At 41.4% G+C, this 13,190-nt stretch overlaps 1 protein-coding gene across 2 annotated transcripts; it reads right to left on the reverse strand.

The window, feature by feature from the left end:
- Nucleotides 1–338: 338 nt before the first annotated feature.
- Nucleotides 339–11,471, reverse strand: LOC109991501 (E3 ubiquitin/ISG15 ligase TRIM25). Of its 2 annotated transcripts, XM_020643813.3 has the most exons (9): nucleotides 10,769–11,471; nucleotides 9,841–9,936; nucleotides 8,028–8,108; nucleotides 7,782–7,934; nucleotides 7,212–7,371; nucleotides 6,290–6,328; nucleotides 5,167–5,235; nucleotides 4,605–4,682; nucleotides 339–3,251 (listed from the first exon to the last, which is right to left on the reverse strand). In XM_020643813.3, exons 1-9 carry the CDS (start codon nucleotides 11,369–11,371, stop codon nucleotides 2,698–2,700), a joined length of 1,833 nt encoding a protein of 610 aa, XP_020499469.1. In that variant the 5' UTR covers nucleotides 11,372–11,471; the 3' UTR covers nucleotides 339–2,697. The 2 variants fall into 2 exon arrangements, with proteins under 2 accessions (XP_020499469.1, XP_020499476.1); XM_020643820.3 differs by lacking the exon at nucleotides 5,167–5,235.
- Between the last annotated feature and the right edge of the window lie 1,719 nt (nucleotides 11,472–13,190).

Genomic DNA, 13,190 nt, shown 5'->3' on the forward strand with positions numbered 1-13,190 from the left:
TTTTAAGAATTAAATTTCAAGTTTTTATCATAATGAAAATAAATATTGTACCATGAGTTGTTTAATGCAACTTAACTTCCCACAGTTAAGTTGCAGGTCTGGCAAAATGAAAACCAAAGCAGTGGCTCAAAAGGCGCAAAGTTTTCAATGACAGTAGGAAAGTTCACATTTTGTCATTTCTTCTGTTGATGTCAGATCATTTATGACATAATGGTGATGAATGCTGGTTGGAGAGGCCCCCTGTGAATTGTTTCGCCACTGCCGACAGTAACAACTTCTTCAGCAGTAATCCTCGTTAAAATGTGCTAATATTTTTTAAAACAGCTTCAGACTGTTGATTTAGATTCTCACAATTATTTTTATTGCAAGTCAAGGTGGAATGACCTCATCTTGGAAAAAGAAGCAACACTCAGACAATCACAACATATTTTACAAACACATGAACTAAAGTACAGCGAGTCGACAGGAAGAAAGAAGACACAGGACCAAATATACACACAGACCAGCACGGACCATTCAGTTCATGTTACAAACCCACAGCTTGAGGAATAATGCACTTCATGTAAGTAAAAAAACAGTTTACAAACAATTGATAAAAGCAATGCAATGATCCAAGAACAACTGTGGCAACTGTATGGCATTCAACAGAATGAAGAGAGGTCACTTGCATAACTGCACTTCAATGAGTGTAGGAAGTAGATCCTTACCCACTCTGATGCTACAATCAAACTATTTTAATGTGGAAACAGGTCTCAGGGACACAGTGGCAGACTTATCAAAGTTTTCTGGTATTTATTTTGATATGTTTTATCCTCTACACTCCCATCTTGTTTTCCTTTTTTTTCCCCAATGCTTGATGAAGGGTTGGAGCAAGTCAGTTTTTACTACATGGATATTTTCATACAAAATATGACTTGATATGTTAAGATATGATAATTGGATAGTGATTTCATGGCTTTGGAAGCATGCATAGTAAAGTCCAGTGTGTATGTTCTAAATTAATTTACATATTTAAAATATGTAATAAGTTAATTAACTGCTGGTTAGTTATATACTGACACAGATATGATCATAGATGAAAATGTGAAAAGTTTGATGATTTAAGAATGACGTTTTTCTTTATTTTATTTTTCTTGCTGATTCAGCAGATCGATACCACTAGATCAGCGCAAGCAGCTACCTCCCTTAGCTTAGCACAAAGACCTGACAAATATAATTTATACATAAACTTGCCCACATTGAAGACAATAACCACTTACAGTTACAAAAACAACAACAACAGACAAACAAAAAAACAGACATCACCCGAAGAAAATCCGTTGCTACATATGGCCTTTGTTTCGTCTAAATCTGAAGCTGAGGTCACGCTTTCATTCAGAGAAACTCAGCTAAGTTTCCTACGTCCCATGGCAGTGAAAATGATACAAAAAATGATCTTGCTTTAAGTATTCAAGTAGTTGCAGGTTCTTCCATGTCCAGCCCATCATTGCATCATAAAAGAAAATCCTTCCTCTGGTACTTCAAACGACTCTTAAAGCAAACAATGTGAAACATAAAGAGGGAAAAATACTTTTTGACCATTTCTCAAGACATATTGTTGTTCAGTCTGTTTCAAGGTAGACACTTTACCTTTTTAAAGTTGAAAAAAGGTGCATACAAATGAGCTCCTTCAGTTTGAGCCTGAAGATATTCTGATTGCTTCGTCTCGCTCATGGTTCACTGGGACGCTTGAACAGGATTGTCATTGTTATAAGAAACGTCTGGGCATTTCTTAATGTAACAATTCTTAGTTTGTCTTGTAAAAAATGCATAGTGTTAAAATGTAACTACAAGTGTGCATTATAAAGCTCAGCCTGACAGTGAGGATTTTAAAGACTGATAAAATAGAGACAAAGAAAGTAAAAATGAAAAGATTCCTGACTGTTCTGCTACCTTCTGGTATTGTTTCTTCTGCATCAGAAACCTCTGCAGGGATATTTCATGCTTATTTGGGCTGCCTTCTATATGTTGACCATCCCTGTCATGAACCCAAATCTCAGTTTGAATCTGCACTTCTGTTTTTAAGCCTTTCTATCACAAAAACAGGCATTAGCCTTTACAACAAGCTGTAACATCAAACAAAGCAGGTCCACATTCGTAGAAGTCTAGAGAGGCTGCTAGCTGAGCTGCCGTTGGCTTGTTGGTGCTCTGCCTGGTTGATCACTGATGTTATTATTTGAAGTAAGACACACCCCGGATATATAAAAAAAAACACAACCTGGTGTATAAAACTGTTTAAAAAAAAAATGAAGCAGTTTCATATCTCTCGGACTCTCTTCATTGAGGCTTTGTGGGCTGCTAGCCGAGCTGCTGCTATCTTTAGCTCTTTAGCTCCCTAGCTGGCTAAATCCTTTACCTTGATTAAATAAAGTAAATTAAAATGACAATAAGAAAACCACGAAGAAAGAAGCAGCTGATTCTGGTAAAATCAAACAAACATGAACTATACAGGTCAAACTTGACACCAATGTAGGCTGATAAAAAAAGTTGTGTGTGGAAAAGAGCTGATAAATACAGAATGAATAGCCACTGTTTTAAATTGACCAACAAAATCTGATTCAACTGACCCAGGTGGAGCCCTCAAGTTTATTTTCCTGGCCAGAGACAAAACGGCCTTCTCCTGCCATACTTTCATGACAAAATGAAGACGGGGCACGGTTAGACCGGGCTTCCATTGCTTCTGTCATGCGGGCAGATGAGCAGGGTAGTGTCCAGGTCGAGGCGGAAGGCCGGGTAGAGCGGCTGAGAGAACGGGCAACGGAAGGTGTGCAGGAGGACTACTGTGTCTGACACGCTGTAAAAAGATAGAGTTCCTTTCTGCCGTTCCAGGAACACGCCGATCCTCGGGCAGGGCGGTGCAGCCACTGTGGTCTTACGGTTATCGTGCCAGGCAGCGTACCCAGCGTGTGTACACCTCAGCCGCCAAGAGTTCTCGTTTCGCCCCAGCAGGCAGGGTTTCCCGCCACCTTTACGTCCGATACCTTTGTAGGTGACGCCGATGTCCACCCATCCCCCACCCCTCCACTCCACCTCCCAGTAGCTGGCACCGCCAAACTGGCCCTCCCTGCACAGGACCTGAGCCACTGAATCAAAGCGCTGAGGGTGAGGGGGGTATGATTGGGGCTCCTCGCCACAGTGGGCACCCTGAGGCCCCTCCAGAAGAACAAGGGTTGGATGGGCCGTGTCAGGGTCCAAGGAGAGACGACTTGAAACTGGAGGAAAGGAAACCAAAAAAGAAAAGTTTGTGATGTTACCAGGGTACCAACGCCTTTAATCAAGCCTGATCCAGAATTATTAAAGGCTTGGACATACTTTACTGAAGTCCTAAGTAACAGACAACTGTGGACTTAAAATTGACACACTGCACGCGTTTACTTATTAACTAACGTGGTGGCAGCCGCACTCTGTCATTCCACATATGTGCATTTCCTGATCCAAACTTGAATCCAGTTGTTGATGGTAAAAAAGCACAACACTGTTGGAGACCATCCTAAAAGGTAAATTAGGCTAAAGCAATGCATCACAAGCGAAAAGAGAGGTGAGGAATCCTAATCGTAACAAGTTTCAGGTTACATAATTTACATATTAAGCAATACTACAGGTCTGTTGGGCAGTGGGCCCACCAGAGAATAAACCTTCATAGCCAAACACCAACGCCTGGCAACACTGCAACATGTGCACCCTTTTAAATGACACACTTTAGTTTTGAATACAGCCAATCCTAGGTCCTCAAGTTTCCACTTTTTTGGAAGACAAAAACTAAATATCCATTCCTTACTGTAAGTCTGGAGAAACATTCCCTCTCATACAGGCTCAGGATTTAAGTGCTAGTTAGGCATCAGTTTAAGTCGTTGAGATGTTTTGAAATGCTATTTCTTTGAGCAGACACAGGCAACGCATATATCAGCTACTTAGGTAAAGAATTAAATATCTCATTAGCTGTTTGATGGATGGTCCTAAAGTTATGTAGACTTATGCACATTCTCCACAGGAAGGATTATTGTATCTTTTTGAACTCCTGATGCCCCAGTGAGCAGCAGCAGCATCATCAGACCCAGATCTCTGCAGCTCTATAACTTAGCGTCACAGGAGTTTCCAGCGACGATGTTAAGGAGTCATATGTTTCCGTTGACATTTTGGCAAAGACAGGATGAATAACACATCCAGACTTAATCTTCCGCTGACCAAATGAATTATTAAAGCTTGACAAGGTGATTGTATGTTGTCAGCCAGTCAGCTTAGTTGTTTCTGTTGAGACAAAGCACCGGTCTTAACAGACTCGGATGTCATAAATACAGTATGATTACAGTTAATGATTGATGAGCGTCCAGACTGGGCTCTCAGATTTCCCACGAGGACTTTGCGTGATCTCGTGAACCAGAGGCATTGAAAAAAAAGAATGACAAGGACGGAAAAAGGGCAGAGAAAAAGAGGTCAGAGACAGAGAGAATAAGATGGGGAGTGATATGCAGGTTGATCTTATTGAATGGGTGCATCAGACAGAGAGAGAGGGAGAGGGAGAGGGAGAGAGAGAGAGAGAGAGAGAGCTGAGAAATCGGACTTACACCTGAGGAAAACGGCCCTCATCCTCTGATCAGCCGGCTGCAGAGACAAAGACGACAGAGGGAAAGTCGCCGGAGTTGCTGATAAGGGACACAAAAAGAAAGACGGAGAAACTTTAATACTTTGATTCACATTATGAAAAAGAAACAAATTAACTGAATGGAGGTGGAGGAGCAAGGGAGATAAATAAACAACGAGTTGAAAAATAAATTTGAGAGAAAGTGAGAGAATTAAATGTAGAAAAATAAATGCATGATTGGCTAAACAGCAAGTATAAAGCGAAGTGACAGACAGAGGACCAACATAAAGAGCATGGAGAATAATGAATCCACAAATTACATCAATGCATGCAGCATTAGGAAAAAAGTGCTCTATTCACTGCATATTGATTCGTTTTTGTAAGCAGCCCTATTCAAAGTCTTTTGGGCTATTTTGTGGAGAAGTACACAATCTCAGTGGAAAGTGGCGCAGTGGCAAGTTAGTAGAGTTCAGTAGTTAGTAGTTTTTGTTAAAAGATTAGTTCACCAAAAATGACCATAGAAACCCCCACATGTTCACACTTACCCCCTGAGCTCTGCTGACCCGGTTGCATTTGCTGTGGTTTCGAGTTCTCTGCACCAAGATTTTTGCCACCTTCCCAAATACAATGGATATGAACGGTATTTTGTAGATACTTTAAAATATAGATATATTGAAACAAGACATAATTCATCAATGAAATGTGTCTGGAAAATTCACAGAAACTGCTGTGAACAGTTTTTCATTGAGAAGGGCGAGAAAAAAAAGAAGATAGTCGACGTACAGTAGCAGGAGTCTACAACCATGCAGGTTTGTGGAGATGTACTTTGATGTACACAAAGAAAAAGCTAACATGTTGTCGTTGAACAAGTAGAACGTGAACTATGATCGCCATCTTGTTACGCATGTTAGCGATCTAGCTTTTGCTCATAAGCTCTTAATATAAAAAAAGAGTTGAGGATGAATTGTTGGACATTGCAATCTCCAGATGAACACCACCGAGCTGATAGCTTGGCGATTTATGGAGGGAGCTTTGTTGGTCCCAGTACTTTGTTGGTCTTAAGTTTCCCAGCTCAGTGTTGTTTTAAGATTACACGTCAAGGAAACCTTGAACAGATTTGTTTTTGTTTTTCTCATTATTTTAAGACGCCTGACAATGAGTTTATGACCTACTGATACTTCCACTAGAAAATCGCCCTTACCGGCTGTACACTGTTAGTTCAAATAAAGAGAGCAAATGAATCGTGGAAAATGGGGATGACCCAGGTCCAAGCTAATAGTGTAAGGCAAAGCTGAATAAATCAACCTCAATGGAATACAGCATACAATTCAGTTTGTATATAACTATTCATTGTAAGTAGCTTTAACCGGATCCTCTGTGTAGAACTAATTTATTTAAACTTTTACACTTGGACTGGACTTGATTGCTTCCAATTAAAGTAAAGTGGACTGAACGTAGCACAGCTGGATATGAGCCAGAGTGTGTTGTAAGAGACGTGGCTCTGACCTCTGCGGCATCAATAATTAACACTCCCCCTGTCTCTTGCAGTGTTAAATGTCATGTCAAAACCTGCAGCCGGGTAAAAATGGGTCACTCCACACTGTCACAGAGGTTGAGTGCTTGTGTGTGTGTGTGTGTGTGTGTGTGCATCATGTTTCTCATGCTTACCTTTTACACACTCTGCACCAGAGACGTAGTTCTCATTCACTGGAAGGAGGAGAAAATCATAGCATGGGACTGATCACACATACAGCTTGTGTGTAAGAGTGTGCCATTTGTTTATTTGGACTTTAATTACAAAGTTCAGATTCCTAAAGTGGGATTGTGTGAGGAACTAATAAACAGGCAATGTATTGCCAACAGAACATGCCAGTCAGCACGGCCATTGTTTGGAGAAACCTGAAAGAGTGAAGAAACGGACGCTACACCATGAACCGCTGCTGAAGGGGTTTGGAGCAAAATGCATGTTAGCCATGTAAAAAAGGTCCAGAGACAGAGTGCCCCCAATGCAATACAAACAAGTGTGTGTGTGTGTGTGTGTGTGTAGATATAGATATAGCCTGCTTATTGTAAAGTGGTTTTATAAAATTACCCCGAAAACGATCTCTGAAAACACAAAGTTGCTTCAGTGTTTCTAGTGTAGTGTTGATGTTTATATTCATTGCAGCTACCTACAGCTGTCTGAGGAATACAGTGACCAGGATGTTACCAGTAGGAACATCCGGAAAGTCATATGCCTGCCACATTACTGAAATCCTTGGAAAAGTTAGGTTTAATTTCAGTTTGAGCCGGCAACAAAATGTTTAACACCAAATAGCTAGATTTGCAGCGTATCACAGTGAGTGGAAAATACAGAAGTTGTTCAGGTGAGGAAAGGTCTCTCTGAATGCAAGGTGAAGTAGTGCAAATAATCATATATGTTGCAAACACTTGGTTTACTTTGTGATGGGACTTAGAAAAGAACGTTTTCGCTCCAAACTCTTTCAAGAGCCCTTTAAATCTTAAGTTTCTGTTACTTTACTCGGCCGGCTTCTCCAAACTGGGCCGTGCCGATCACTGTCTACTGTAGGTAATAAACGGGGAATTGTACCTGCACGGCTGATCTTGTCCACCTCCTCCCTGCAGACCTCCTCCATCCTGCTGCGAAGGTGGCACAGCGCTCTCCTGGCGCCGCTGAAGGCCTCCGAGGGCAGGCTGAGGGCTCGGGAGTGCCGACCAGTAGAGAGAGGAACGCATAGCAGAGGAGCCGCCTGGGTCGATAAGAGAGACAGTGGAAAATACAGCCTGGCATCTGTCACAACCTTAATTCCTTATACAATTAAATTTGAAAATAGCTTTTTTTCCGCTCGTCACTGCTGACTCATTCTCTCCTACCATCTACTCTTCCGACTCCATCTTTCATCTGCAGTACTAATCTCTCGAAGCACTTCCTTGTGCGCACTCTGGTGAGTTCTAATGGCCTACAGGATGCATTAAATGTAATGGGTCGATAATTGCTGACGTGCAATTACTTTTCCAGTGGTGGAAAAGTAATTGGAATCTTTACACTAATAAGGGTACCAATACCACAATGTAGGAATACTGCATTATGAGCATTTGTCTATCCTCCCTCCTTTGCCATTAGGAGAAGTTATTTTCCCTTTTCCTAATCTGACCTCACCTGTAAGAAGTGGGCGTTGTCCTCAGATTGCAGGAGCTGAGCGATCTCCGCGTCTCTCCTCCTCAGCTCCTCGAGGTCTTTCTCCAGCGTCTCAATGTCTCGATCGGCCCTCCCAACCACCGCTCGCTCCTTCGCCTCCAGCCTCCCCCGAACCTACAACACAAAAGTAGATGATCTCCATACAGACGTCAAGCCGTGCGACTACTGTTCAGAGTAATACGGATAAGTGTCGCCCCTGCTGCTCACCTCTGCCTTGGTCTTCTCCAGGCGAAGAGCCATGTCTGCAAACAGAGCTTCACTGTCCTCCAAGACAGCTGATGCCGACACCTGAAAGCACACACACACACACACACACACAAACACAAATAAATAAAAGAGTCGTCTGAAGTAGCAACAGAATCTCACAAAGTACGACTGAAAAAAGATCTGTACTGTGTAGTTAACTTGATTTTTTCCAATCTCATAATCAGCAGGTTCTTCTGAGCTCCATCACATTACCAACATCTGATGGTGTCACACTTTAGAGAGATTTATTACGACCCCAACACCAACATCTAACAACAGGAATAAGGCATCACACATAAACCTGCGTTCTAATAAGCCTGCGTGTTGTGCGTTTCCTGTGAAATAAAATGTTGTTAAAATGCAAACTTTCCATGAGCTGAGTAAAAGAGCCCTGTTCTAAGCTATGTTACAATACCGTTTCTAAAAATCAAATTCGTTGATTTTGGATTATTTTGCTATTTGATAAAAGCCCCTTTGAAACGATAAAACCCTCGAGTGAAAAAAACAGGCTTTTATCGAACAGTTTTACAAAGGCTGTACGGATGGAGGATGCTCAGGGGAGAGAGGAGAAAAGGTTTGGAAGACCGAAGAAAGGAGTGGTGGAGAAACTGAAACTTTATTTAGCTTTGCAGTGGAAACTGATACAACAGCTCCTCTGTGTGTGTGTGTGTGTGTGTGTGTGTGTGTGTGTGTGTGTGTGTGTGTGTGTGTGTGTGTGTGTGTGTGTGTGTGTACTGCTTGGATAGTTGTGTAAATGTCAAATGGAGTCTATTTCAGTCTGACTTTATCTCATGGGCTTTACATAGAACATACCATACTACACAACAGTACACTTCATAATATTAGGGCTCCATTAGTGTTATTTAGCTCAATCTAATCAACTTTGTTTTTTTTAACTCTATAATAACTGCCGTCATTTTCAATTTGCCATGACATGAAGAATACATTGCTCCAGTTTGAATCCAGCGTTCCTCTATCCGCCATTATCTACCAAATAGTTTTCAAAAAGCGATGAAAAATAACCATATTTTTGGTCTTCCTGTAAAACTTTCAAATGTCTGATGACACATCCTGCACTTAGGGGTGTTTATTCATTTTTCAATCAATTAAATTGTTTTTCGAAGCTAACGATCCAGTCACAGTCATCCAAAATATATGTCCCGCCTTCCATCTTCTGATTGGTTATATCCTATCCATCGCATTTAAATTGAAAGGAAGTCACAACACTGCATTTATATTCTCTGGAAGTTCCGCTTCATGGGGACTTTAATATCTTTTAATCTTTTAATCTTTAATCCTCTGCAAGCGATCTCTTTTTTATTATTATAAATGAATGTGAGTAGTCGTTAGCTGTTGAGAAAAACATTGTTATTTGGTTAACTGCACAGCTATACTGACTTAACAGCACACAGACATATCACCCAGACTACAGAGTATATTAAATGATGTGGTTTGGAGCAATCAAAGTTACTTCAAGTTGAATCTAATACAGAAGTTTGTTTTTGTCTTTTATGCTATATTCAAGATGTTTGGTGATGGATAAAAACAACCAGTATGTTCCAGATGTTTCCACACACTGACTTCACCGTTTCATGGAAATAACGTCATTGATTTAAGAGGTTTTACAACCCTAAGGAGATCCTGTGTGCCATCAGTTTCAACTTACGTTATAAAAAATAGAGGTAGAACAAGTGTGTGTGTGTGTGTGTGTGTGTGTGTGTGTGTGTGTGTGTGTGTGTGTGTGTGTGTGTGTGTGTGTGCGTGTGTGTCTTACCTTTAGTGACTCCAAGCTCTGCTGAAACTCCTCCAGCTCTCTCTCTCCGGTCCTCGTCCTCCCCTGAACTATTCTCTGAGCCTCCTGAAGTTGAAGCTGAAGAACATGCAGACAATTAAAACGAGACTTAAAATGCACTTTCCTTACACTGTCTTGAACTCATCTTTTCACTTTAAGTGAAAGCTGTGGTGGGTTTTTTTTTGTTGTAAAAATGACAAAAGCTCCATCTAGGTTGTTAAAGGTTTAGTTTGACGTGTAAGAAATGTTATCATATCCATTGATAAACCCCCCCCCCCATCATTTTGGCATTAACTCTATACAGTAGACTATATTGGTATCAGCTCACATGTTGTTGGATATCATTGATGGATGGATCATTTACAGTTATAGATAGGACATGAAAACGTCCTTCAAGACGTGATGCAGTTTCATCAATTTGATTTTTTTATTCAGTGTTATTGGAGTACATTTGAGTACACCCATGATCATTAAGTCAGTTTATGACACAAATGTGGTTGAATATGATCGAAGATGGTCTAGAATAAGCATTTCATTTAATTTAGAATAGATTAGATTAAGTTGAATAGATTCAATAACTTTATTGGACATGTCCCCTGGATCAACATGGAAAACGAGATAACCTGTTAGGGGTTAGGTTTGTTGTCATTTATTAAATCCTCTAATAACTTGGAAAATCTTGTTACAGTTTTCACATGTTCAGGGTTAGGAAACTTTAGCTCTATTAACCCCCCCCCCCCCACACACACACACACACACACACACACACACACACACACACACACTTTTTTTTTTTGAGAGACTTGATGGGTTTGGGAGGAAAAAAAAAACCCAAAGGTAGTCTAACCTTTTAATTGAAGCTGTTGAGGGTCCTAATGTTGTAGGCTAAATATATTGTGTGTGTCTGCACCTGTCTCCTCGCTCTCTGGGCGTCCACACTGTGCACTTCCTCCTGGTCCGCCTCGCACAGCAGGCAGTCCCCGCTCCACTCCATCGGGGCCTCCGCCTCGGAGCCTGCCCCCCCCACGGGCTCCAGACCCAGACGGTGCTGGGCACACAACCTCTCCGCCAGACACTCAACAGCGGCCACCATCTTGTGCCGCCGAAGAGTGCCGACCTCCCGGTGCGGAAGGACGTGGAGCTCGCAGAAGCTTGCCAAACAAACCAGGCACGACTTGGCCGCCTTCAGCCTGCTCTCCGCCGGGCAGAAGTCACACGGAACCTCGCCGACTCCCCCCAGGTAGAGCTCCGGCGCCGTGACCATCTCAGTCAGCTTGAGTTTGTCGACGACCTCGGAGAGCACGGTATTCCTCCGGAGCATCGGCCGAGGGCTGAACGTCTCCCGGCACTGTGGGCAGCTGAACTGACCCGATTCAGCCTGGTCCCAGTAGTTGTTAATGCAGGACATGCAGTAGGTGTGTCCGCACGGGGTGGACACCGGGTTCTTCAGGGTGTCCAGGCAGATGGGACACCTGAACTGGCTCTCCGTCACCGAGATGTTGGCTTGGGCCATCTCCGCAGTGGATCTCCACTGACCTCGGTTGACTTTTGATTCGCCTGTTGACTCCCTGCTTGTTGATGCTGAAGCTTTTCCCCGACTCCCCGGTGTGTTGTTGTGAAGAGGGAGGGGTGAGGATACAGGAATAGCTCTTCCGCAATGTCATACATCCCATAAGGCGAAATGAGGTGTACGCCCTCAACGCTGTCTTACAGGCAGCAGGAGGAATTAAAGGTTAAGTTTTACCAAACAGAGTTTCTCTCTTGTGGTTTCTCGAGCACATAGTTTATAGTACCTATTTAAAAAAAAAAAAATGAATAGAGTAGCCTACTGTTGGAACTTATTTGAATTGACATTTTAATAAAATCTACACAGCCATAGGCCTAACAGCTCATGAGCTTTCCTTTTATTTTATTTTTACCAACCACTCTGTACGTTTTTGTAATGCAGGTTAAAGTTGAAACACACGCATGTGTAAAAAAAAAAAAAAGAAAATCCTTAAATTAGGTGGAAAATTATAGGGAACTAACATCCAAACTAATGAATTCCACAGGTGTCTCAGTAAGTTCAAAATCTGTGCTATTTTGATTCCATTGTCAGCTTTATACACAACAGCCAATGTTACAGAAGGTTAAATGTGTTCTCCAACTCATACTGCGAATTGTAACCCAAGCTTAAAACTAAAAAACTGTCTCTCATCCATTTTTCATGCTCTCACAATTATTTCCTAGCCTTGTTAATACACCTGGCTGTACATCTCTTACACTGAGAAAAATAAAATCCTAATTTTGTGCACAATTCCCTTCCTGGCTTTTCTGTCTCTGTCTACAATTATATAAATGGCATAGCCTTAATGTGGTCTAAAATTAACGTTTACTTGCAACACAGTAGAACAAATTATCACATGATTGAAAAAATAGCCATTTTGGCAAATAAGCTGTATGTTTTGTATGCCTGAGGCCCCCGGCATTTTGTGGAGTCAAAGAGGGGTCACAAGCCAAAAAAGGTTTGGAACCACTAGTATGTGTTTGTTCTCTGAACCTCTAACAGATTAATTCACATATCTCACTCATCTTGTGTTCTGCAACACTATAATCATTTAAATATGGCAATTAACTGGACAGCTACGGTGATTAACTGTACCAGATTTACACATTTTGTGCAACACAGAAGGATTCAAGTGAGACTTTAGGCTATATAAAAACAGAAGTGAACAGACTCTTGATTGGTGGCAATGGAACAATAATAAAATCATTTTTCAATGATTTTCCAGTTTTGGAATACTGATGGATTACAACATAATAATTAAAGGCTGGATGAGCCCTGATCAAATGGACTCTCCACCAATTTACCATCAGAGCGTTAACCTGGAGACAGATCCTGACCACACACTAAGGAGAAGGGGTCTAATGAAAGATCACTTGCATTATGGAAAGTTATCTGGTCTGCCTTTTTTAAGTTTGACATCTCAGAATGGTATAAAGGTCAGGATAACTTGACGTCATTGTGATAATATTTATTTGATTATCCAGGAATGTCAACATATTCTACGCATGCAATCACCATATATCCTTTAATCTCTCTTTCTGAATAACAAAGATGAGTATTTACATGATTTGAATATGTACATTTAAGAATATGTTGTGCGAGTTATAAGTTGTCTCTGATGAGCTCATTTTTCATTTTGTTTCCGCTTTAAGAATTGAATTTCAGCAGCGGTTCAGCAGGAGATCTGCTGAAGATCTGTGTCTTAAGAAGGGGATTTTCAGGTACTTAAGCTTTGCTCTGACTCTGAGCCTTTTACGCCGCCACACACACTCACACTCACACACAC

Source organism: Labrus bergylta, chromosome 1 (assembly GCF_963930695.1).
Source record: "Labrus bergylta chromosome 1, fLabBer1.1, whole genome shotgun sequence".
NCBI classification, from domain to species: domain Eukaryota; kingdom Metazoa; phylum Chordata; class Actinopteri; order Labriformes; family Labridae; genus Labrus; species Labrus bergylta.